Below are 26,650 nucleotides of genomic sequence, written 5' to 3' on the forward strand. Positions count from 1 at the left end.
ATTCTGATGCCTGCTAGATCAAATATTTTCTCTCCATCATGGGTATATCTGGTGTTCGCTATCTGTAATCTCTGTAAGTACAATACTTCATATCGATCAGTTGTACTATTTGTTATGTTTGTATTTAATTTTTTTTATTTATAGTTTTCTGTATTATGGTGGTTTTCTCCAAAATAATTCATTTTCACGTGCATATACTTATCAACCATGCTACTGGCAAGACATTCCATTCTCTGACAACAATAAGTTTAAAGAAATTCCTCCCAGCTTCTTTATATTTTTCCCAAAGTAATAGTATCCCCATTCCCTATGTCAAAGCTTATCATAATACTAAAAATCTTTCAACTTCTTGTTTTCTTATCGGTCCTCATGAATATAATCCCAGTAATTTGTCACTTCTCATAAGAAGAATGGTCTAGTCTAGACATTCTAATAAATCCATAAGGTATGCTCTAAATGTTTTTATATTTTTAGTAAATGAGCACATAGGACAGTGCTTGGCTGTGGTGTCTGTTAAGCCAATAGCCAACTGATCAAGAGGCCATTCACCTTTCCTTTGATTTGTAGTTGTTCTGCAACCTGTTTTTAATTTCCATTTAATGTTTTTTTCAGATCCATAGTTTAATAAAATGTATTTCGAAAAATATAAGGGTAAGAAATCAAGCAGAAATTGAACATTAAGAAACTGTCAGGAAAATGATTTGTACTATAATTCACATAGAATGATGTTCATTCTGGTGGTGCATGTCAAAATAAAAATTGTAGTTGCTGGAAATTTAAAATATAACAGAAAACTTCCCGTTGGGTCCCATGTTCACACGGGAAGGCTGGTCCCCCAACACAATATTCCACCTCTCCACCAACTCCAATATTGGTGGCCAGTGGAGGGGGGGGGGGGCTTCCTGGAGCGCTAGTATGGGTGTTGTGGGCTGAAGGGATTGGTTTCCAGAGGGCTAGTATGGACATTGTGGGCCGAATGGATTCTTGGGCTGGCAGTTCAGTCACTCAGGTCTGGTGGGCTGGCAGCTCAGTCACTCAGGCCTGGTGGGCTGGCAGCTCAGTCACTCAGGCCTGGTTGCCTGGCAGCTCAGAAACTGCCAGAAATTCTGCCTAAAACAGATGATAGACTCTGTGAGATGCAGGGGGAGAAGGTGGAGAATCAATTTTAGACATTTTTCATCTTTTTCTGCAGATCACAACCATGATGGAGGAAAGTCTATCTTGGCTTGGATCTCACAGGGAGATGAAGGGAGGGAGAAAAATACTGGGGTGAGGTTTAATACTTGCAGAGGGAATACTTACTGATGGGCCGAAGGGACTCCTCCTGGGCTAGGACAGGCCTGAAGGGCCAAAGGGGCTCTTTAAAAAAAAAATCAGAGTGTAATCTCAGTGAAAGGTGCTTTTTCTGGACCTTTCCTAGCCTGGCATGGGCCTTTTGGGCCAAAATGCTCCTCCTGGGCTAATACGGGCATTTTGGGCAAAAGGGACGGTTTTTCAGCTAATAGGGGGCTTGTGTGCTGAAATGAGTGGTTTCAGGCAGGCAAACTCATTTAATTTAATTTCAATTTCAAGCACAGGGCAGTCCAAACAGCTCATTGCATGTTCATTTCATTTCCATTTCCATTGCAGTTTCAAGCACAGGGCAGGCCAAACAGCTCATTGCATTTTCATGTATTTTCCATTTCCATTGCCGTTTTAAGCACAGGGCAGGCCAAACAGCTCATTGCATTTTCATGTATTTTCCATTTCCATTGCTGTTTCAAGCACAGGGCAGGCCAAGCCCTTTGATTAAGGGCTAACAAATCACATTGTAAGTACATTGCCGACTCACAGTTCAGTTGATTCACAGCTTAGAATCACAGTCGTGGCCTCTCCCTCGCGATCTTCCAGAGTGACTGACTCGCGTCCAAACATCCGGGGTTTTATAGTCTGCTTCTTTTCCCACAGGTGTGGATTGCCCTGAGTATTTTCAACATTTGTTTGTCTTTCATTCCGTTGCTATTCAGTAGAAAAACCAAAAACAGGATTTCCCGTATTTGTATTTACTTGGTGGAGGGACTGAGGGCACACCTGTCGGAAGGGTGAGAGAGAGGTAGTGAAATCAAGGATTATTGAGAGTGGGACCAGCCATAGGCGACAGTTAGGTCACAATTAGCAATGTTTTGTATAAAACTGGTAAAAAACGGGTGTCAGGGGTTATGGAGAGAAGGCAAGAGAATGGGGTTAGGAGGGAGAGATACATCGGCCATGATTGAATGGCGGAGTAGACTTGATCGGCCTAATGCGCTTATGACCTAATCGAACTGGTGAAAAAGAGGGACATCAGCTGTTCAAATATGGTCTGAGGAATGAAGGGAAAGAAGGAGAGGAGTTTCTTAAGTGTATTCTGGAGAACCATCATGATCGGCATCTTCCAAGTTCACTGATGTAGACAGCTTTGCTTTACTTTGCTCTGAGAAATATCATACCACTTGTCTAGTCATAAAGAAAGAAAGTCAATGTGGAGATCACCAATGTAAAAAATAGTGATTTCTGGCCCTGGTAAAATGGAATAAAAACTCAGCAGTCAAGTCAAGTTTATTCGTCATACACATACGAGATGTGCAGTGAAATGAAAAGTGGCAATGCTCGCGGACTTTGTGCAAAAAGACAAACAAACAAACAACCAAACAAACTACAAACAGAATGGAACAGAAACTGTCAAATTGTAATTGAACAGTGGGATGTCTTTGAGGTAGAGGTGATTTAGCTGTGTTCTAGGTACATTCCCATAATGGAGAAGGTTAGGGAAATTAATACCAGAGTTCCCCGGATGACTAAGAAAAAGTACAATTGAGAAGAGAACAATGTGAAAAAAGCTAATTACATGAAGTTTGTGGCAGGAAGTAATAAAGGAAATAAAAGAGCAATGAGAGGGTATGAGAAAAGACGAGCTGCAAGTGCAAATGGAAATCCAGAAATATGCTAGACTAGCAAGATTTCTCATGCATGGAGCCAGTTCAGACTTGATAAACGGAATGGTTTCCTTTTGCACTGTAAACATTCTGATTCTGAGAAGTGGACAAACATTCTGTTCTTTTTGGCCCAAGGTCATGCTCTAGATGAAATGAGATATCCCCATCTTCATGTTTCACAGTTAAGTGTATGTGCTCCAACCTAGGGTTATAAAAATCCTAAATTATCAGCTCATGGCATGCACGAGCACACTAATACAGTCCTAAGAGGGAACTGAAAGATAAATAAATCATAATGCCTGTGGAGCTAGTAAAAATATATTCACCCTGTCTGAAGTAATTGTTCTGCTACCCCAACTCATTTTTGCTTTTGATATCCTTAATTTGAGAAACTTCTCTTTATCTATCAATCAATAATGTTCTTGACCAAGTTTCAACTTAATGGTGAGTTAAATCTTCAAAAGAGAGTTATTCATTTATATTATTGCATGTCTTCCAGAGTTCAAGATCTCAAAATCAAATTAACTCTCAAGTAGGTTTCTGAAGATAAACAGCAAAACCTATAACAATGGCAGCAGGTAAGTGTATTATATAAGAACACAACAGGGGGATCAGATAGAAAACTGAGTGTGACACTTTTTCACATTCTGTAACTGGGCAGTTCATTGGAAGATATAGTTAACTTAAAGTCTGGAACAGATGTGCTTTCCTTCCTTACTTTATGCTAGATAGATCAGGTATTGGGATATAAATTCATCCCAGGTGCACATCATGCTACATACACCAATGTAGGACCAAACATGTTTCATAGACTGCTTCTGACATTGAGTTCCATTGAGTCTAAAGAAGGGTTTCGGCCCGAAACGTTGCCTATTTCCTTCGCTCCATAGTTGCTGCCGCACCCGCTGAGTTTCTCCAGCACCTTTGTCTACCTTTGAGTTCCATTGATTACATGTGAATCAAATTCAAAAGCACTGTTCAGTACACATGCTCTACTTCTATAAGGTGTGCTTAACCATGTAACAAATGAAAAAAAATCTACCCCACTGTATTTTCATGCAGCAGGACTATGCTGTACATTGGGTCAGAATGTGTGTTTATCGGTTGAATATATGGTGATGTTCTACTCCTCAATAGTTGATTTGCTCTCGCTTAAAAGTATTCAAGGAGATGAGATATCAGCCTGTGGCTGGTACATAAGGAGCAAACCTATTAGATTCAATAGTTATAAGATGCTTATTGATTTCCTATCCATTAAGCCTCTGGAGTTTAGGTCAGAAACTGTCCACCCATCTTTGTTTCTAGCAAGTATTTTAAGAATATTCCAACTTTTCCCTGGCATTTATTGTCCAGCTATTGGTCATGATGTTTGTGGACAATCTAGCATCTTCTTTGCTGCGACCTGTAATAATATTTCATTCATTGCTCTTCTGAGCCAAAAAAAATAATTGTTTTTTGACTTCTTGTTGGCAATTTCAGTCATCATGCCATTGGTTTCATTTTGACTTTCACCTCCAGCAGGCATACGAGTCCTTGATGAGGCATATTAATTCTTGAATGACATCACACAAAGCAGTGATCGACTTCACTACTGTGTTTTGTACAGGACAGGATTATTTGCCAAATAACTAACCTTTAACCCAATCCATGGGCATTTGTTTTGCCTTGTATCTCTGCCTCAAACAAATCTGACGTGATTTTGAATCACAGAAGCAAAAATCTCCAATATCTAACTCTGTAGACTTTTAGAGCATACAAATATGTCCATGGTGACGCAAACACCATGCGTGCAAGGTTATAAGGTAAGGGGGGAGTAAATTTAGATATTACATTGTGAATTTAAATATTTATCCATGGAATCTAACTTCTTCCATTGTTCTAGAAACAAACGGCATGATCAATATGAAGCTGAATGCGCAGTCTGGGAGCAGCATCATCTCACCAGTTATTTTGAAGTCCAGTATCAACTCCATGCCAATCACAATTAATGTGGAATGTTTTGACAGGAGTGGTCAGAAAGGTAATGTCATACTATCAATACAAACACGCATTCAGCAGAGTCCAAAGCTGTCAACAACAGGGGAAGATGAGAAAATACTTGTTTTCTTGATAAGAAAGATAATGTTAAAACATTAAAAAGAAAATTCCAAATTATGATTACAGTCGGTCTGTGGCAGAGGTCATACCTTTGTATCCCTGTGCCCACACCTCAATGAATTCTGAGACTACCATACATATACTTCATATTCACCATGACATCTATAAAGAGAGCCTCCGTGCCTACAATTTAGACTTAAAAAGTGCTAGAGAAACATTTTTCTCCAATATCATTAACAACAACACTAATAAGGCAAAAACCCTATTTGCAACTGTTGACAGACTGACCAACCCCCCAACACAAATACCACCTGAACTCCATTCCACGCAGAAATGCAATGAGTTTGCATTCTTTTATACTGATAAAATTGAAGGCATCAGACGTGCCATCAATATCTCCGCTTCAAACAAAAATGTTGGATTACCACCCTGTTTAGGCAAAAGTAACGTGGCAATGATGACATGCTTTAATGTTATAGACTCTAAAACTCTTGTGGAAACGGTGACACAACTAAGGCCATCCACCTGCTGCCTTGATGCTTTACCTACCAACTTCTTTAATAATGTTTTTGACTGCCTAGCAATAGACATACTGCAAATAGTTAACAGCTCTCTTCAATCAGGCAATTTCCCAAAAGCCTTGAAAACTGCAGTTATTAAACCCCTTTTAAAAAAGCAGAGCCTAGATGCCTCTATTATTAACAACTATAGACCAATATCAAACCTATCTTTCATAAGTAAAATCATTGAGAAAGTTGTCCTCCAGCAACTTAATCACTTCCTGGCTTCAACTGGCTGCTACGACAACTTCCAGTCAGGATACATAGATTTCGACCTCTTCATAGCACCGAGACCGCCCTTATTAAAGTTGTAAACGACATCTGTCTTAACACAGACTCTGGCAAAGTTTCAATATTAATGCTATTAGACCTCAGTGCTGCATTCGACACTGTTGATCACTCAATACTTTTGGACAGGTTGGAAAAATGGGTGGGGCTTTCAGGCACAGTCTTAAGTTGGTTCAGGTCATATCTACAAGATAGGAACTATTTTGTTTCCATTGGCGACTTTGTATCAGAACCAACCAACGTGACGTGTGGAGTCCCGCAAGGTTCGATCTTAGGGCCCTCTTTATTCAACATCTACATGCTCCCACTAGGGCAAATCATGCAAAATAATAATATTGACCACCACTACTATGCCGATGACACTCAAATCTATGTAGCGCTATCACCAAATGACTATCGCCCCATTGATCTGCTGTGCCAGTGCATTGAGCAAGTCAAAGACTGGATGTGCCAAAATTTCCTCCAACTAAATAAGGCCAAAACGGAGATAATTGTTTTTGGTGCTAAAAAAGAAAGGCTTAAAGTAACCCAACACCTTCACTCTCTGTCCCTGAAAACTTCAAACAAAGACAGAAATCTTGGGGTTATTATGGATTCAGATTTACATTTCGACAGTCACATCAAATCAGTAACAAAATCGGCCTACTATCACCTCAAAAACGTAGCAAGATTAAGAGGACTCATGTCAGCTCAAGACTTAGAAAAACTTGTACATGCCTTTATTACTAGTAGGCTAGATTATTGTAACGGTCTCCTTGCAGGTCTTCCGAAAAAAACTGTCAGGCAGCTACAGCTTGTTCAGAACGCTGTTGCTAGAGTTCTAACAAAGACCAAACAATTTGAACACATTACACCAATTCTTAAATCTTTACATTGGCTCCCTGTATGTCAGAGAATTGATTTCAAAATCCTGCTGCTCACCTATAAATCACTACACGGCCAAAGTATATCACTGACATGCTTCCACTATATAAGCCTTCTAGATCACTAAGATCTTCTGAGACCAATCTGTTAGTGATTTCAAGAGTAAATACAAAACATGGGAAAGCAGGATTTAGTTACTATGCAACAAATAGCTGGAATAAACTTCCTGAAGATTTAAGACTTGCCTCAACTTTGACCACTTTTAAAACAAGACTGAAAACTTTTATGTTTACTTTAGCTTTCAGCTAAATCTTAACTACATTGCACTTTTAACTTTTGCACTATTTATAATGCATTTTTAACTTTGTTTTTATTTTATTTTAATTCTTCTATATTATTTCATTTTATTATTTCATTTTATTGTATGACATGTTTTTATGTGAAGCACTTTGAGTCTGCCTCGTGTATGAAATGTGCTATATAAATAAAGTTGCCTTGCCTACCATGATGTTGAGCTCTCCTTCAGTTCCCTCTGCCTCTGGGCGTTTTTTTCCTTGCCTCCCAGTCACAACCCCTTCTCCCGTCTCCAACATCCCTCCCCCTCGTGGACTCCCCCTGTCATGTTCAACCCTCTCTGAACTATTATTTCTAACTGTTGGCATGACATTAACTGCCTTGATTTCTCCACTCCTCTTACCCACTTCAATCTCACCTCTTCTGAACACACAGCCCTCTGCTCACTCAGCAACAATCCCAACATTGTTATTCTGGCAGGCTGACCACTACTGTGCTGAGAGCAAACTCTAGCTCTCAGACATCTCGTCAAACGTACCTCTTGAATGTTACCCACAGAACACCATGGCAGGCATCTCCCACTCAGCCTCCAACCTTATAGTTCCACAGCACTGCAGTGCCCACTTCCACTTCCTTCCCAAAATCCACAAACAGGACTGCCCTGGCAGACTCATTATGTTTGGATGCTTCTGCCCCACAGAACCCATCTCCAAATATCTTGATTCCTTCAATTATTGAGTGTAGAAGCCAATTAATCAACAAACTTGTACGTCTTTGGAATGTGGGAGGAAACCAGAGCACCCAGAGAAAACCCATATAGTCACAGGGAGAACATACCAACTCTGTGCAGTCAACACCCATAGTCAGCATCAAACCCGTGTCTCTGGCACTATAAGGCAGCAACTCTACTGCCGCACCACTGTGCGGCTCTTTGCAACTCAATTAATCTACTTTGCCTTAATTAATCTACTTTCCTCCAGGTGACAATTAATCCTGCTCCAGATCAAGGTTTCTATAAGTTTTTTCATTGTGCATACCTCAACATTTTTACTGCTAATTTATTTTTTCCCAGTCTATATATAGATTAAGTGGCTACATGATTATTGTGTTACCCTTGCTACATGCACTTCTTATTTCCAGGTTTATACCATACTCTTCATTACCACAACTGTCTATGGCCCTATTTTCAACTCCTAACTATTTCTGCCAATTCATATTTCTTGGCTCCAATCACATTGACTCCATTTTCTGAACTAAGAATTTACCTTCATCCCATTCTTTAATATCAGAGCTCTTTTTTTTTCATTTAACCAATGTCTTTCTCAAATATTTTCTTTCCAAATATGACCACTTGCAACCATACTCTAGTAACAGCAATTGGATTATATCTATTTATCTCTATTTTTTGCTTATCTTGTTAAAAATATCTATGTTTTCCAATAAAAAGTCTTCAACGTTGTATTTTTTCCCAGATGTAACTCTGATTGGAGGAGATCTTACATTTCAATATTCTGTTCCATCCTGGCATCATTACTCTGGTTATCATTACTCATCATTCTATTCTGCACAATCGTTTTCCCCTTTCTATTTTACTATATTTTCCTTCTCCATCTCCCATATTTAGTTTAAATTCTTATTTACAGGCCTAGTTATTTGATTTGCTTGTTCATTGTTTCTAGCCTGATTCAAGTAAAGCCCATTTTAACAAAACAGTATTTTCTTTTCCCAATTCTTATGAGGTGTCCCATGAGTGCCCTATTTATTCCACACCGACCTTTAAATCATGTATTCGATCCTTATTTACTTGAAACAGTACTCGGATAGTGATCCACACATTATTACTTTCTTGTTCCATTTTTTTAATCTGGATCTGAAATAAAAAGAGAAAATGTAGAAAAATCTCAGCAGATCAAGCAGCACCTGTGGAAAAAGAAACAAAAGGCCCTTTGTCAGAACTTTAAAGAGCGAGTGGTTTGTAAGCAGCAGAGACGATGGGGAAGGAATTTATAGGTCAAAGGGAAAATTCCTGATAGGGTGTGTGGGATAAGATGTAATTGAGGTCATTCTTTCGATTGGTTAACAGAAATAGTTAGATAAACTGAACTAAAGACGTAAAAGTTGTGAAATGAGGGCCTTAAGTGAGTGAGAGCACAAACAAAGGTCTAAAATTGCAAAATGCAGAGTTCTAGGGCATGCCTGGTAGGTCAAGCTGAGAAAATATGGAGAGAAAAAATCAGAGTCTGCTTCATAGATACAAATTGGTCAGTTCCGATACAGACAGGTAAAGTGTGTTACTTGGTTTTAGAATTTGATGTTGAATCTGGAAGATAAAGTGTTATTCTTCAAGCTTACATTGGGCCTCATTTACAAAAAAATGTCAGTGAACGTTCACCTGGAGGCACAGTTTGGATCTCCAGATGGTGGGAGCATACAGGTAAAAGGACAGTGTTGCCTTTCTTGTAATTACTTGGGAAAGTACAGTAAGAAGGAGAATGGTAAGGATGGAATAACAGACAAAGGTGCTTGGAAGTGTTGAAAAGAAAGGGGCAGGGAAGGTGCGTTTAGTGATGGCATCTTATTGAAGATACCAAAAATTGTGAAGGATGATCCGTTCCATGTGAATGCTGTGAAGTGGAAGGTGAGGATTAAGGGAACTCATTTATTGCTTCATCCAGTAGGAGAGGGCATGAGAGCTGAAATGGTGGGAAATTGTTGAAATGCAGGTAAGGGCTCTATCACCTATGATTTTTGCCCCCCAAATGTCTTTATTAATTTCTTTCTTGCACCCTCTATTTCTCAAGAGACTTACTTAAAAATAAAAGCCTCTTTGACAATCCTCCATCTCGTCGTGCATTCTTTGACTGTCAATCTGATGACTGTATGTCTCGCACACGGGATGAAATTAGACATTCTACCATTTTAGCATTTGTTAGCAGTTATCAGGTATTTCATGAGTATTATCAGGGAACCAGATAGAGTATGATGAAAGCTCTTCAGTGTGAAATGTTTATTCGTGTTTCTCCTTTCACATATATTGACAGACCTGCTGAGTATTTCTAGCATTTGTCTTTTTTTATTTCCAACATCTACAGGGGTTTTTTCTGAAGATAGTTTGAAGGCCACAAAAGGGCAATTAGTACTTTCAAGGCTGCTGTTGCTTTATGTATAATGTTAAGTGGTTTACTGCTCGCTGAGTTGCAACATTGCAGAAGCTTCAGTCTGTAGGAACTATTTGAATGAGTGTAATTATTTCTAAACCAGTACAGGAAAGTTGTGGAGGCTTTAAAAAGGGTGCAGAAGAGGTTTAAAGGAATGGTGCCTGGATATTTTGTATTAGCTGCAGGGAGACGTTGGACTTGGATTGTTTTCTCTGGAATGCCTGAGGTTGAGGGGAGACCTGATAGAAGCATATCATATTATGAAAGGCATAGTTTGTGGGAATGTGAACTTAGAAATTGCGAATCTCATATGACAGTTTATGTGTAAAGCAAATGGAAATGTCACATAATTTCTAATTTATGTTTGGGAGCCTGAAGAATGGTATGCTTTGGAAGGAATTTGATGTGTTATGGATAGTATTACTACTTTAAATTGTACATAACCTGCCATGTATCAAGCCAATTTTATTCTGTAGAATTTTATTTTTAAGATAAACATAAGTATTGTCTGCTAGTAACATAATCCAAATGTAACATCTTCTCTCTGTTTTACTTGTAGAAGAACCATATGAACAAATTAAAATCCATCATAAAAAGTTCTTAACAAAAAAATATGAGTACATCACTGATTACACATCTGTTGCAGGGGAGCGCATTTACCTTCTTGAGAGATTTACTGAGCTTTGGATCACTGATAATGAATATAGCAAGCTTTATAAGGAGCATGAAATAACAAAAATTGAATTATCCGTACCTGGATGTGGTGAGGCATATTTTAACTCTATGAAATGCCATGATATTTTCAGACCCCTCGAAAGGCAACGGCAACTGAGAGTTGTTATAACCAAAGGGATTGCAGGCATTGGGAAGACTATTTATATAAAAAAGTTCCTCCTTGATTGGGCATTGATGAAAGCACACCAGGAGTTTGATTTTGTGTTTGCCTTTCAATTTTGTGAACTCAATCTAATGTCTGAGGAAAGGTTAAGCTTGGTGCAGCTTGTGCAACAACATTACCCACACATGAAGCAACTGAGCACGACTTCTCTGGAAGATTCTGCCCGCTGTCTGTTTATTTTTGATGGGCTTGATGAAAGTCGCTTTTCCTTGGAGTTTGAAAACACCCCAGTGTGTTCTGATATAGCAAAGCTTCTACCTCTCCAGTCACTTTTGACAAATCTCATTAAAGGCAACCTCCTCCTTTCAGCATCCGTTTGGATAACAACACGCCCATTGACAATGAACCAAATCCCATCCTCCTACGTCGATAAAGTGACAGAAATACAGGGATTCCAAGATGAAGGAAAGAAAATATATTTCTCGAGGAAATGTCAGGACAGGCAACTGACAGACAAAATTATAAAACTGGTGAGGAAGAAACCCAGTCTTTGGATGATGTGCCACGTGCCTGCTTTCTGCTGGATCTTGGCCACTGTTCTGGAACATGTTTTCAAGTCACGCTGTGCTGAAGAATTTAGTGGCGATACAGTAACTGAGGTTTATACCAATTTGTTAATTGTCATACTAACATACCACCATCAACATCGTGGTCATGGAAAGGAAAAGGTTGGGAAAACCTTTCAGTTGTTTCAGTCTGATCAGATGGCACTATTAAATCTGGGCAGGCTTGCATTTCAATGTCTAAAGTCTCAAACCTTTGTCTTTTGTGAGGAAGATTTAAAATTCTTCAATGTTGATATTTCATCCATCTTTAGTGGATTCTGCAGAGAATATTATATTGAATACACTCCTCTTTCCCACAAGCGTGTCTATTCGTTCGTTCACACTACAGTCCAAGAATATTTTGCCGCCCTCTATATTTTTGTATCTTATCACAACGAGAAGCGCAACTTGATGTCATGCAACATGCTGAGCCGTGTTTGGCAAATCTTTCAAAAACCCACCTTTTTTCAGGTTTGTAAAATTGCCTGCAATGAGGCAATTCAAAGTCACACTGGCCACTTGGATCTCTTTCTACAATTTCTCTGTGGGTTGGGGAAAAATAGGATTCAGAAGTGTCTACAAGGTCTCCTCATCAACATACAGGACTGGGAGGATGACTTACGGAATACCAGTAACTACATAAAGGACCTGCTGCATCAGGACATCCATCCAGAAAGGTGTATCAACTTATTTCACTGCCTGAATGAGCTGAATGACAAATCACTCATGAGCGAGATCATTAGGTCTGTCCAGCATGGAGTGCTGTCCTCCCGAAAAATGTCACTTGCTGATTATTCAGCGTTGGCTTTCGTTCTGAAAACATCTGATATGAACAAGGAAGAATTTGATTTATCTATATGTAGAACAACGCCGAATGGCTTGAAAAGACTTTCACCAGTTATTAAATATTATGAAAAAATTATGTAAGTATTTTTATTCAAAATTAATAACATTTTTTTGTAACATATGGATTATAAATGTTATTTTAGATGCAAACTTAGAAAAGTGAACATTCACAATGATTTAAAATTTAGATACTTAGAATAAGGATACTGAGTATGTAAACTTATTGTCCAATGAAACACTATTGAAATGTTTATGTAAGAATTAAGGGGATGGACAGGCTAGATGCAGGAAGATTGTTCCCGATGTTGGGGAAGTCCAGAACAAGGGGTCGCAGTTTAAGGATAAAGGGGAAATCCTTTAGGACCGAGATGAGAAAAACATTTTTCACACAGAGAGTGGTGAATCTCTGGAACTCTCTGCCACAGAAGGTAGTTGAGGCCAGTTCATTGGCTATATTTAAGAGGGAGCTAGATGTGGCCCTTGTGGCTAAAGGGATCAGTGGGTATGGAGAGAAGGCAGGTACAGGATACTGAGTTGGATGATCAGCCATGATCATATTGAATGGCGGTGCAGGCTCGAAGGGCCGAATGGCCTACTCCTGCACCTATTTTCTATGTTTCTATGTAATCTGATCAAGTGAGCAGTTTGACAGGTACTTCAACTGCAGGAGGATTTTGAAATATTTTCTGGATTTATGCTTTCCTTTGTTACCTGCTACATAATAATGATGTGCACCAAACCTGTTCAGTTTCTCAAAGTATCAGGGTGTTGTGGCGACTCAGCACTGGCACAACTTTGAGGGCACAATTGGTAAAGATGTGCCCTCAAAGTGGTAGAGATGCTGCCTCAAAGCACCAGAGACCTGGATTTGATCCTGACTATGGGTGCTGGCTGTGCTGAGTTTGCATGATCTCTCTGTGACCATGTGGATTTACTCCAGGCGATCCAGTTTCGTCCCACATTCCAAAAACATGCAGGTTTGTAGGTTAATTGGTTTCTGTAAATTATTCCTAGTGTGTAGATGGAACTAGTGTGCAGGTGATTGGTGGTCAGCGTGGGTTCAATAGGCCAAAGGCCTTGTTTCCATGATTTATCTCTAAACACTAAACTCCTTTGCCAACTAATTGTCTTTTTATTTTACTGCATTTGTTAGGACAGTAGATGAATACACTTGTTACTCTATATTCAGAAGCTAGACATTACACCCTGCCCTTTCAAATTGTGGCACTAATTTGCACAATAGATCAGATATTATCCTTTCAATTTTGCGTCAAGTTGGTAAACTGGATCAGATGATATCTCTCATAATCTGGTGCTGAGTAGAACACTGGAACGGACATTGTGCTTCATACTTCAAAGTGGGGTGGCACATTGAATCACACACTGAACTAAGGAATGATTACTTGCACCATTTTCCCACAACACGTACTTGAGAAATAAGGGGGTGCAAGTTAAATGGACCAATGCTTTAACATCAGACCATTGGTCCAGACCTCAAACTATTCATGAGCAATATCAGATGAAAGAGAGAAAGAATAAGTACCAGTGCACTTTTCTTTTCTGCTTTTTTCTAAAGGTTATTTCATCCATGTAACCTGTCCCTTGAACTCTAGGTTAACAGGCACTATTGTGGATGAAGAAATGATTAGCTCCATCAGTGCACTCCTGCTCTCTACTAAAAATCAAACCAAGGTGTTATGGTAAGCTGTAATTTGACATTAAAACCCTTGCTTAACTATTTTTTAACATCATATAAGAACCAGGTGTCAGATGTAGCATAATCATATGTCTTTTACCTCAATCGCAGTTGGTTAGAACATAGAATGTAGAACATAGAAAAGTACAGCACAGGAACAGGCCCTTCAGCCAACAATGTCTCAGGTGAACATTATGCCAAAATAATCTAATCTCATTTGCTTGCATATGATCCAGATCCCTCCATAGCCTGAACATCCATGAGCCTCTTTAAAAGCTTTGTCAACTGAACTATTGTATCTGCCTCCACCAACACCCTCCAGCAGCGCATTCATGGCACACGCCACCTTCTGTGTAACAAAACTTGCCCATCACAACTGCGTGAAACTTTACCCCTCTCACCTTAAAAGCTATGCCCTCTGGTCTTTAACTTTTTCCCCCTGGAGAAAAAAAGTTCTGACTTTCTGCACTAACTATGCCTCATAATTGTATATACTTCTATCAGGTCTCCACTCAATCTCCAGTTTTCCAGAGATTTGTGTAGGATTTGGGTAGATGGATGCTTGTTCATTCTGGAAACAGTGGGCCAAATGTTTTTTTTGCAATATATGACCGATTGCCAAAGACCAAGGAATGAATCCAGGTTTGCATGCTCTTGTTTTATGGCTAAATTGTAAATGTGTTTTTAATTACATTCCAGCTTGATGAATAACACACTGGGAGATTTGGGCCTGAAAAAGTTGGCTGCTGCACTGATGAGCCCAAGCTGCAGGCTAGAAACATTAATGTAAGAACACCAAGTTGCTTCTCAAATCCTTTTGATTACCGCAGATCATTCAAGAAAACTTTCCTCCTTATTCACCTCCCACCCAACTGTCAAACTTATGTTTTTTTATGGGATGGTCATTATCTTTTATATTTCATACGTAACAACTTTGTGCTCATTTTAATGCTTGTTCTCAAATGTATCTTGTCCTGCCTTTTTTCTGTATTGTTCTCTATCCCAGAAGCAGTTTCTGAATTTTTCTATTTCTTGGTCTCAATCATTTCCAATCATTCTACTACCTGCATTTGTGTCCATCAACCGGGGCCCAATCCTTCTGGATTCCCCCTATAAATCTCCAGCCCTCTCGCTGCTTCTTTTAAAATACTATCTATCTGGTGAAACCTATGGACCTATCATCTCCTTATGTAGTTTAATGGCAAATTTTGTTTTGATCGTGCTTCTGTAAAGCATTTTGGGAAAAGTCACAATATAAAGAAACTGCAGTAATTCTTGGTTGTTTTTTCATGTTTGTTAAAATATCCTTATGGACCTTTGCTCTGTGTTCCATTCTGCGTCGGACTTGGAATTTCTTGATGAGGCAGTTTAGATAAGTCTTTGCTCTGGATCAGACCTATATTATTTCTCAATTGTGAGTAGAGGAACTTGATTGCACGCCCTATCACAATCACATCTTATCATAATGGCTACAAAATGAAAACCCTCTCATCAAAACAAACTTTCAATGTTAATGCAGATTTGATGGATTGTGGCCTTCTTCCATGCTATATTATTCAATGATTCTATGCGAAATTTTTACAAAATTCTGCACAATATCTTGGTGTATGCGACAATAATAAACCGATACAAATAATTAGATAAACTGTCGATAAGATCTGGGACATTTTTAATGGTTTTGTTATTGTTATATGTGTGGCTGTTGTGAAAAATTGGATTCTGACTTTGGATCAAGAATGATACCTCAATAAAGTCTGTATCACCCACAGTCTAGGTAGAAATGATCTCACAGAACAGTGTGGTGAAGACTTGATTTCAATTGTAAGGACAAATCGGATTCTGAAAAAGTTAGATCTGAAATACAACCGACTGAAAGATGCAGGAGTGAAGAAGCTTTCTGTTGCATTGAAGGACACTGACTGTGAGACTGAAACCTTGGGGTAGGTGGTTTTAATAATACCAATCTAATTGTACTCTTTATGGGTATTTTTGCCAGTATTTAATAGGTGTCTTTGTGATTTGTGCAGGTTGTGGGACAATGATTTTACATACTGCTGCTGTGAGGAACTGGCCCTTGCTCTGAAAACTAACCAGTCATTGAGAAACCTGGACCTTGGATGCAATGAAATTGGTGACCTTGGAATTAAACTACTGTGCACTGCAATTAAGAATGATGGCTGTAAATTAGAGAAATTAGAGTAGGTAATCTCATCTCTGTTTGTGGTATCCACTAAAAAACAAGTTTCTCCATTGCAAGCAGATGTCCACATCCGAGGAAGGCAAATGGAGTGTGATATCAGCTACCAACACATTCCAATTTTTGTATTTGGTACAGAAGGAGTTTATAGAAGAAGAAAAATAGAAAGATAAATAAAAGTTTTTTAACATATTTGATATAGTTTCTGGTATATTTGGTGCTAAATGAATGATGATAATCAAAGAAGCAACTGACTAGTTGATCATGGAAATATCTGAAAACTGGTATTTCTTAAATTGAACTGGGGCACATCATTGGAAATATAGGGGGAGCTTTATTCTGTTTTTAACCTAAAGCTCTCCTTGACAATGTTGATGGCAGAGAATAAGGGATGGTTCATTCTATATCCTCGCTGCATTGTATCTGACTAAGTAGTTGGTGAGATAATATAGTAAAAACTGTACAATTTATGTAGGTCTTATCGTTAATTTTACCTTGTGGGCAGAGACACATAAAGTGAAATTCCTAAAAAGCCCTCAAATGTATTAAGAAATGTTCAACAAATTATAAGAAAATGAGTTCAGGGTAGCAGTTATGAGATGGCCTCTTGGATTCATCCTATAGAAATCATGAATTCCATCAAAACATTTTTTTTTATTACTTTACAAACAATCTTATACTTATCCTTCTGCTCCTTTAAATTTATTAAAACAAAACAACTCTGGTGGTAATCTTTGATCATAAATGCAATTTAAATTCTCCATCAATGATCCCTATCCTTTAAATCAGTTGCAGCCCTCTTTCCTTGCAACTAATTGCTGAACTCTGTTTTTGACTACTGTAGATTACGCCAAACTGGTTTAACAGAGGAATGCTGTGAATATTTCTCCTCCACTCTCAGAACAAGCCAGAGACTAATACACTTGGAATTGGGTTACAACAATCTTGGAGATGTAGGCATACAGCGACTATCTGAAGCATTGAAAGATCCCAACTGTAAATTACAAACTCTGGGGTAAGTAAATTTTGACATTAATTTATACACATTGATTTACTTAAAAGTTTCACACAAGAGGGTAAACTCTTAAGGGCCTGTCCCACTTGGCCGTCATTCGCGCGCGATTTACGCGACCTGCTAGCGTGTGGGTAGCGCCTGGGTAGCGCGGGGCGGGTGCATGGAGTGGTGTGGAAGAGTGTGGAGTGACGTGGAGGAGTGTGGATTTCGTCCACAAAATCTTCGCACGCCACCAGCCTGTTGCGTAATTGACGTCAAAGTGGGACAGGCCCAAGACTCTGGCGCGGCGCAACTTCTCACCTCCAACAGCAGCAGAAGCGAACAAACGATCGCCGAGCTCGGGCTGGGGCTCACGGCCGTTGCAGATCTGGATCCGCACCCACTCCTACTCACAGAGCGGGGCCAAGACGATTGGAGATAGACACAAAATGCTGGAGTAACTCAGCGGGACCAGCAGCATCTCTGGAGAGAAGCAATGCGTGACGTTTCGGGTCAAGACCCTTCTTCAGACTGATGAAGAGTCTCGACCCGAAACATCATCCATTCCTTCTCTCCAGAGATGCTGCCAGTCCCGCTGAGTTACTCCAGCATTTTGTGTCTATCTTCAAATGACGTCACGCGCTCCAGACGGCTGTGCGGACGCATGATGACCCGCGGGCCCGTCGCGGGTCAGTCACTACCGGCCTCTCGCATAAATGATGGCCAAGTGGGACAGGCCCTTAAAGATATATGACCGTTACCAGATAGCTGGGTTTCAATTACTCCCTGTTGTGTCTGTGTGAGTCTGCTTCTTTAAGGAATTATTTTATTTTGGGGATTTGCAATTTTATTGGTGTTTTAAAGGATAAAACAAATTTTATTTGTCTAGATAAATGTGATCTATATTGAATTTTGTTCTTTTGTCAGTTTAATCAATCTATATATATATTACTAAAAGCCTCATTTTGTTTGGACTTCTGTCTGCGTGCGTGTCAAGGAACTAAGCCAAAATGGTACACAATAGTGCGAAAACACCACCTTACTCACCATTGACCTGTGGTTGTTTGTATCAAGTTTCATTCAGATTGATGTTATATTTCACAAGTTATCACATTTTTAAGTTTACTAAATCCACTTTGGTAATCACTTCGACACTTCAGTGCTGGCAGTTGCAGCTATGACGTCACAATGGGATCTCACAGTCCTCCACCCGACATTTGCAACAATGTTGCCATTATAGAACACCTAGTCAGAGTCACGGCAGCAAGTGATTGAACAGGAGGGGGAGGGGCCAGGGGAAATGGAATTGGAATTGGAAGTGCTGGGGGAGGCAGAGAAAGTGCAATTGGATTTTTTTTTAAAGTCCAGTGCTGGGAGAGGCAGGGGAGTGGTGAAATCTTACATTGGGGAACGGGTTTCGTTGGGGGACCAGTCCTCTTGTCGGGGCTATGGGTGAGTGGAGGAATATTGCGTTGGGGGAACGGGTTACGTTGGGAGAACGGGTGAGTGGTGGAAACAAGTTGCGTTGGGGGATTGGGTGAGTGGTGGATTATTGCTTTGGGTGAACGGGGCCCAACGGGTCCCACTTGGTCTAGTAGATGACTAAAACTCCTTGTTTGTTTGTATATGTGTGAGTGCATGACGTTTCAAAGCTCCGCCAAAACAGTACACAACAGCGCTACAATTTTTGGCTCGCCTTACTCGCCATTGTCCTGGGATGTAAAAGAGACAAGTTTTGTTTGGATTGATGTTATATTTTACAAGTTATTGACGTTTTAAACTTTACAAAAAACACTTTTCAACACTTTTCCACTTGCCCTGCCCATCAGCTGCGTCACTATGATGTCACAATGGGATCCCGAATTTCATTTACATAAGAAATCGCAATTTACCCCCCAAAAATCAGTTTTAATCAATTCTTCCCGTTTGATTCATAATGACATCACAATGGGATCCCGAATCTCATTAACATAAAAAAAATCACGATTTTCAATAACAGCTAACATTGTGTTTTAGTTATTTAAAGAAAAAAACGTGATTTTCATTGAGAATTCCATCTTTTTTTTAAATCCGATTTTCATTGTTGAGGGATGGGGTAGGGGGGGGGGGGGATGAGGAGTAGCAGGGGATAGATGTAGAGGAAGGGGGTAGGGAGAGGGGGGTGGTTATGGAGGGAGGGAGGGAGTGACTGAGGGTATCTACTTGTCCGGATTTAAAAATAACTGAAAGTTTCCCCGCTCGTGCGGGATTTGAAATGAGCGCGACGCTGAGGCTGGGGCAAGGTCTGGGGGCTGTAACGCTGCTGCTCCGGGCCCGCGGGGAGGGAGAGGAGTGGGACCTGGGGAAAGGACTGGGCTGCAGCCTTGGCCTCTCACTCTCCCTCCCCAGCTCCAGGCCACTCGGCCCGTCCCCCCCCCTCCCACAAGCCCCCGCCTCAAGTACAGGATTTGAAATGACTGCGGCGCTGAGGCTAGGCTAGATCTGGGAGCGGCGGCGTTGCTGCTCTGGGCCCACTGGGAGGGCGAGCCACCGGACCCGGGGTAAGGACTAGGCCGCAGCCTCGGCCTCCCGCTCCCTCGGCTCCAGGCCGCTTGGTCTGTCCCTCCCTACAGCCCCTGCCTCAAGTACGAATTCATCGCCGACTTTGTGGAGAAAACAGGGCCGGCGGTGGTTTACATCGAGATCCTGGGGAGGTGAGGAGAGAGAGTGGGAGGATTGAGGGAGAGGAGGGGGGTGGGGGAGGTAGGGAGTGGGGGGATAGAGGGAGAGGAGGGCAGTGTGGGAAGTGAGGAGGGAGAGTGGGGAGGGATAGAGGGGAGGTGAGGAGTGGGGGAGGAGGGGGATAGAGGGAGAGGAGGGTGGTAGGGAGGGGAGAGGGGTTATGGAGGGAGAGAGGGAGGAAGTTAATGAGGGTAGGGGAAGGGAGAGGGAGGGAATGGAAGAGGGGAGGAGGAGAGGTGAAAGAAGAGGAAGGGTGAATTGGGGGGAGGGAGTGCTGGGAATGAGGGGGAATGGAGGAGGATAGGGGTAGGAAGAGGGCGGAGAGAAGAGAGGGGTTGAGGGGATGAATCAGAGGATGGTAAAAAGGTCGCAGTCGTGCTCCCACTTGCCGGCCGCACCTGCACAGTTGGGGGAGGATTGCCGTGACACGGGTCACAACGGGAACCCGTCAGACTGCACATGCGCGGTTTGGTGAAATATTGCGTTGGGGGAACGGGACCCAACGGGTCCGCACTTGGTCTAGTATTAAATAAATCTGCCGATTATGTTAGAATGTTTTAAACATACAGATTCCCAGAGAAATCATGGAAATAATAGACGCATTTAAAATATTCAAGTAATGTGGAATAATTAAAAATGTGCCCACCTGAATCACCTCTTTGATGGTCAGCATTTTTTGCCCAGCAAATCCAAAGTGTTGGCTTTTTGATGTTGGTTTAGAGCATTCTTGCTTTTGCCTCAGAAGTTTGGAAGTAAACTGATAATGTAGGTGGATTTTTTAAACTGGCACTGTTCTGCTGGGTGTGCTGCCTTTTAAAGAAGCACTAGAGTGCGTTCAAGCCTCTTTGTCTATTCTGGTGGATGTAAAAGATCTCATGTCATTATTTAAAGAATGATAAATCTTCCGGTCACCTAGCCTTGAGCATCAATCAGCACCGCATATTAACTTGATTTAACGTAATTCAGTTTTGCTGTTTGTATTCTTATAGTTAGAAATTTCCAGGACGTATAAAACTACAATAACAACACTTACAAAAACTACATTGGATATGTGTGAAGTTGAAATGTAAATATATTTCATATTTTAATATTAATTCTTTAATTCTGTTTAGCTGTTTTCCAGGTGCACCCACACTACTATTAAAGGAAGGATTTTTTAATATGTGCAGACTTAACACAATTGGTGAGATTATTTCTTTGTTTCTTGCAGTCTGTATCGAAACAACCTGACAAATGCTTGCTGCCCAGATCTTGCAAGTGCCCTCATAGCTAGCTCTACACTGACTGAGCTCAACTTGGCTAGCAACAACCTACGAGATTCAGGAGTGAAGTCACTTGTTGCAGCCCTGAAGGATAATCATTGTGCTATACAGGTAGTAAGGTAAGATTGATTTCAGTTTTAATTATCCTTCTATTGAACTTGTTTAAATTGATAATCTATAATGATGCAAACTGACATGCTATTATGTTAAGGAACCTGAGACGGATATTTACCTCTCATGAACCTGGGGATTATTCAGACACAAAGCAGAAGGGGCCGTGATATATTGTTTGCAGTCAAGCAAAAATTACAAGAACAGAATCGACATTTGGGGGCAAAGGGAAGGTGGCACAGTATCATTGTGAATGTGCAGTGGATTCCACCTCACTTGGTTCAGATATCTGTTTGAGTGGATGCACAAAAGGTCATGAATAATTATGTATTTGATGGCCTTGCAGATTGGAAGAAATGGGTAAGGAATCATTCCACTTAATAGTACTTAAATATTTGGAGCTTCTGCATTACTGAGTTTGTCTGAGTTGAGGTGGGGTTGAGTGTTTTCTCTGAACATGGTACCACTGTGTTGTGTCTGTTTGTTTCGTTCAGTTTAAAGGGCAATGGTCTGACTGCTGCTTGTTGTGAGGATATTCTTTCTGCCTTGAGAGTGACACAAACACTAAGACAGCTGAACCTCCAATGCAACAACCTGGGAAATTCTGCCAGTAACTTGCAGCACTTTGCACAACAATCCAATTGTAAGATAGAGTGGAAAACAGGTAAATTTTACAGTTTTATCATTTTCTTCTGCCTGATCTGTTGTAATGGAACCTGTTGCTTTAGCTCTTATTCTACTCTACATATCAGAATGTTAGACACTGTGCTCTGTGAACCAGGATATGAGACACAGCCTTTGTCCTGTTCTGGGAACCAAGATTTTAAACTCATGGCCTAACACTTGCTGTAACTATCAAGATCGAAGAGATTCACAATCCCAAGCACTGCTCCAGCCACCAATATCTGAAATGCTCATTGCCCCATGTCCTTTTCTGGGTATCAGGTTCCATATTACCTACTCATGTTGTGATGTAGAATCTTGGACATTCACTGCACCATGTCCTGATTGGATGCCATGGTTTGAGATACTCACTATGCTGTCTTAATAACACCCTCAAATTATATCACATACTCAATAACATCTATATGGAGATCAGAACTAGATTTAATCGGATTTTATCTTGCACTAAATATTGTACCCGTTATCATTTATCTGCACACTGTAATCATGTATAGCCTTTTCTTTAATTGGATAGCACGTAAACAAAAGTTTTTCACTGTACCTTGGTACACATGGCAATAATAATGTAAACTAAATTAGACAAAAATACACCCTCTGAAGGAATTGTGGTGCACAGCAGTGATTACGCTGCACAGCAATGGTAATAATATGTTTAAAAACAGAAAAGGTATAAGATAGATCTAGTGGTCTTATAACTATCATGTATGCCAGATTCGTTGTTTCATTTTGCATTTTTGTTTATTTCTCAAACCAGGCAAATAATTGTTTTATTCACAATCTGATAATATAGCTGCATCATTCATTATCAATAGAGTGGGTATTATACTGTCTACGAGCAGAGTTTTCCTTCCAGCACAAAATAATGTTGACTGAAATCATTATAAACGTGTTCAAACCCAGGAATTAAAAACAGGATGCACAATCCTAGCTTAAGGGTAATTTCAACTGCTAAATTCACAAAGACTAACTTGCTCAGGGAAGATTGTTGTGGACTCTTTTGTAGTGGATGTATCTATGGCTCCTCTCATTGTGAGATTGTAGATTCCCAGAGCTGCTGCATTCTCCTTTCATTTGATTTCTGATGGTGACTAACTAACTATACCTCTAAATATATTCTCTTCTATGCACTCCATGGAATAAGATTGAGAAATGCTGCATTGCACCATGAGCAATTTCTCAGATCCGGCAGCGAGATCCAAGTTCAGCTAGGTCAACAGTGGCAAGTGATAAGGGGTGGTTTTGATAGTGGCACAATCTACTACAATAACAGTAACTCAAGATTGCAAAATGCATTGTATAAATATAAATTCATCCTTTTATTTTCTAGCTTCATTCTGATTGATTTGTTGTGTGCAGCAACTGTATCCACTGGAAGATAATGAATATTCTACATATATCCTCTACAGTATGAGAACATGTGCAATCTTTATAATGCTGAATACAAAATGCAGATAAGAATAAATGCTTTGCAAGAAAATAGAAAATCTATATACTGTAGCTTTGATTATTGTGCAAGGGATTCAATGTTGTAAATAATAATGTATAACATATAAATACAGAGCAACATTACAGGAAGTACTCTATATTTGAATGGATGGTGTGTGTAGTTTATATTATAAATGGAAACATACTGACTATGAAATTGACACTATAATTTGAATTTTGGTTGTCCATAGAAGAATATATTGTGACATTAACATAAATATGAATAAATGTGAGGTTATGCCCATTGGTGGCAAGAACAGGAAGGCAGATTATTATCTGAATGGTGTCAGATTAGGAAGAAGGGGAGGTGCTACAAGACCTGGATGTCCTTGTACATCAGTCACTGAAAGTAAGCATGTAGGTACAGCAAGCTAATGGCATGTTGACCTTCATAACAAGAAGATTTGACTATAGGAACAGGGAGGTCCTGCAGTTGTACAGGGCCCAGGTGAGACCACATCTGGAGTATTGTGCAGTTTTGGTCTCCTAATTTGAGGAAGGACATTCTTGCTATTGAGGGAGTGCATCATAGGATCACCAGGTTAATTTCCACGTGGCAGGACTGACGTATGATGAAAGAATGGGTCAACTGGGCTTGTATTTGCTGGAATTTAGACGGATGAGAGCGGATATTATAGAAACATATAAAATTCTGAGAGGATTGGACAGGGCAGGAAAAATGTTTCCGATGTTGGGGGAGTCCTGAACCAGGTTAAGAATAAGGGGTAGCGGAGGCCAATTCACCAGATGTTTTGAAGAGAGAGTTAGATTTAGCTCGTAGGGTGAAGGGATTCATGGGATATGGGGGGAAAAGCTGGAGCGGGGTACTGATTTTGGATGATCAGCCATGATCATATTGAATGGCCGTGCTGGCTTGAAGGGCCGAATGGCCTGCTCCTGTTTCTATTTTCTATGTTTCTAAATGTATTCCATGCATACAAATAAATTGTATTAGTACATTTACATAGTGCACTGGTGTTATATCTCTATATTAATTGTTCTGTGTGTAAAGTTATAATGTGAATTATATTGGGGTAATGTGTATTTTATATTTTGAATGGAAACTTCCAGTGACTATGAAATTTATTCTGTAAATTGAATTTTCGTTGTCCATAGAATATATTGTGACATTAATCTACAAATGTATTCCATGCTTACATATTTATTGTATTAGTACATTTATACAATACACTGGTGTTATATCTGTTTATTAATTGTCCATTGTGTGTAAAGTTATAATGTGAATAATATTGTTTTTTGTCGTCTTACTTTTCTATAGGCTTTTATAGAAACATGGAAAATAGGTGCAGGAGTAGGCCATTCGGCCCTTCGAGCCTGCACCGCCTTTCAATATGATCATGGCTGATCATCCAACTCAGTATCCTGTACCTTCCTTCTCTCCATACCCCCTGATCCCTTTAGCCACAAGGGCCACATCTAACTCCCTCTTAAATATAGCCAATGAACTGGCCTCAACTACCTTCTGTGGCAGAGAATTCCAGAGATTCACCCCTCTCTGTGTGAAAAATGTTTTTCTCATCTCGGTCCTAAAAGATTTCCCCCTTATCGCTAAACTGTGACCCCTTGTTCTGAACTTCCCCAACATCGGGAACAATCTTCCTGCATCTAGCCTGTCCAACCCCTTAAGAATTTTGTAAGTTTCTATAAGATCCCCCCTCAATATTCTAAATTCTAGCGAGTACAAGCCGAGTCTATCCAGTCTTCATATGAAAGTCCTGACATCCCAGCAATCAGTCTGGTTAACCTTCTCTGCACTCCCTCTATGGCAAGAATGTCTTTCCTCAGATTAGGAGACCAAAACTGTACGCAATACTCCAGGTGTGGACCCTGTACAACTGCAGTAGAACCTCCCTGCTCCTATAGTCAAATCCTTTTGCTATGAATGCTAACATACCATTCGCTTTCTTCACTGCCTGCTGCACCTGCATGCCTACTTTCAATGACTGGTGTACCATGACACCCAGGTCTCATTGCATCTCCCCTTTTCCTAATCGGCCACCATTCAGATAATAGTCTACTTTCCTGTTTTTGCCACCAAAGTGGATAGCCTCACATTTATCCACATTATACTGCATCTGCCATGCATTTTCCCACTCACCCAGCCTATCCAAGTCACCTTGCAGCCTCCTTACATGCTCCTCACAGCTAACACTGCCCCCCAGCTTCGTGTCATCCGCAAACTTGGAGATGTTGCATTCAATTCCCTCGTCTAAATCATTAATATATATTGTAAATAGCTGGGGTCCCAGCACTGAGCCTTGCGGTACCCCACTAGTCACTGCCTGCCATTCTGAAAAGGACCCGTTTACTCCTACTCTTTGCTTCCTGTCTGCAAGCCAGTTCTCTATCCACATCAATACTGAACCCCAATACCATGTGCTTTAAGCTTGTATACTAATCTCTTATGTGGGACCTTGTCGAAACCCTTCTGAAAGTCCAGATATAACACATCCACTGGTTCTCCCTTATCCACTCTACTAGTTACATCCCCGAAAAATTCTATAAGATTCATCAGACATGATTTACCTTTCATAAATCCATGCTGACTTTGTCCAATGATTTCACCACTTTCCAAATGTGCTGCTATCCCATCTTTAATAACTGACTCTAGCAGTTTCCCCACTACCGATGTTAGGCTAACTGGTCTGTAATTCCCCGTTTTCTCTCTCCCTCCCTTTTTAAAAAGTGGGGTTACATTAGCTACCCTCCAATCCTCAGGAACTACTCCAGAATCTGAAGAGTTCAGATCATATTGAATGGCGGCGCTGGCTCGAAGGGTCGAATGGCCTACTCCTGCACCCATTTTCTATATTTCTATATTCACTGGAATTTAGAAGGATGAAAAGGGAGACATATAAAAATTTTAAGGGATTGGACAGGCTAGTTGAGGGAAAACATTTCCCAATGTTGGAGGGGTTCAAAACCAGGGGTCACAGTTTAAGAATAAGGGGTAGGTCATTTAGGACAGAGATGAG

The 26,650-nt window shown here is 40.3% G+C and overlaps 1 protein-coding gene across 1 annotated transcript; it reads left to right on the forward strand.

Annotated features, from left to right (window-relative positions):
- LOC116980145 (NACHT, LRR and PYD domains-containing protein 3-like) lies at positions 1–24,001 on the forward strand. Its single transcript, XM_033032256.1, has 12 exons — positions 1–73; positions 3,454–3,532; positions 4,837–4,974; positions 10,775–12,581; positions 14,118–14,204; positions 14,900–14,986; positions 15,970–16,140; positions 16,228–16,398; positions 17,242–17,412; positions 21,323–21,493; positions 21,980–22,149; positions 23,497–24,001. The coding sequence occupies exons 2-12, from the start codon at positions 3,523–3,525 to the stop codon at positions 23,505–23,507; spliced, it is 2,994 nt and encodes a 997-aa protein (XP_032888147.1). The 5' UTR covers positions 1–73; positions 3,454–3,522; the 3' UTR covers positions 23,508–24,001.
- The last annotated feature ends 2,649 nt before the right edge of the window (positions 24,002–26,650 follow it).

The sequence above is a fragment of the Amblyraja radiata genome, chromosome 13 (genome assembly GCF_010909765.2).
Source record: "Amblyraja radiata isolate CabotCenter1 chromosome 13, sAmbRad1.1.pri, whole genome shotgun sequence".
In the NCBI taxonomy this organism is placed as follows: Eukaryota; Metazoa; Chordata; class Chondrichthyes; order Rajiformes; family Rajidae; genus Amblyraja; species Amblyraja radiata.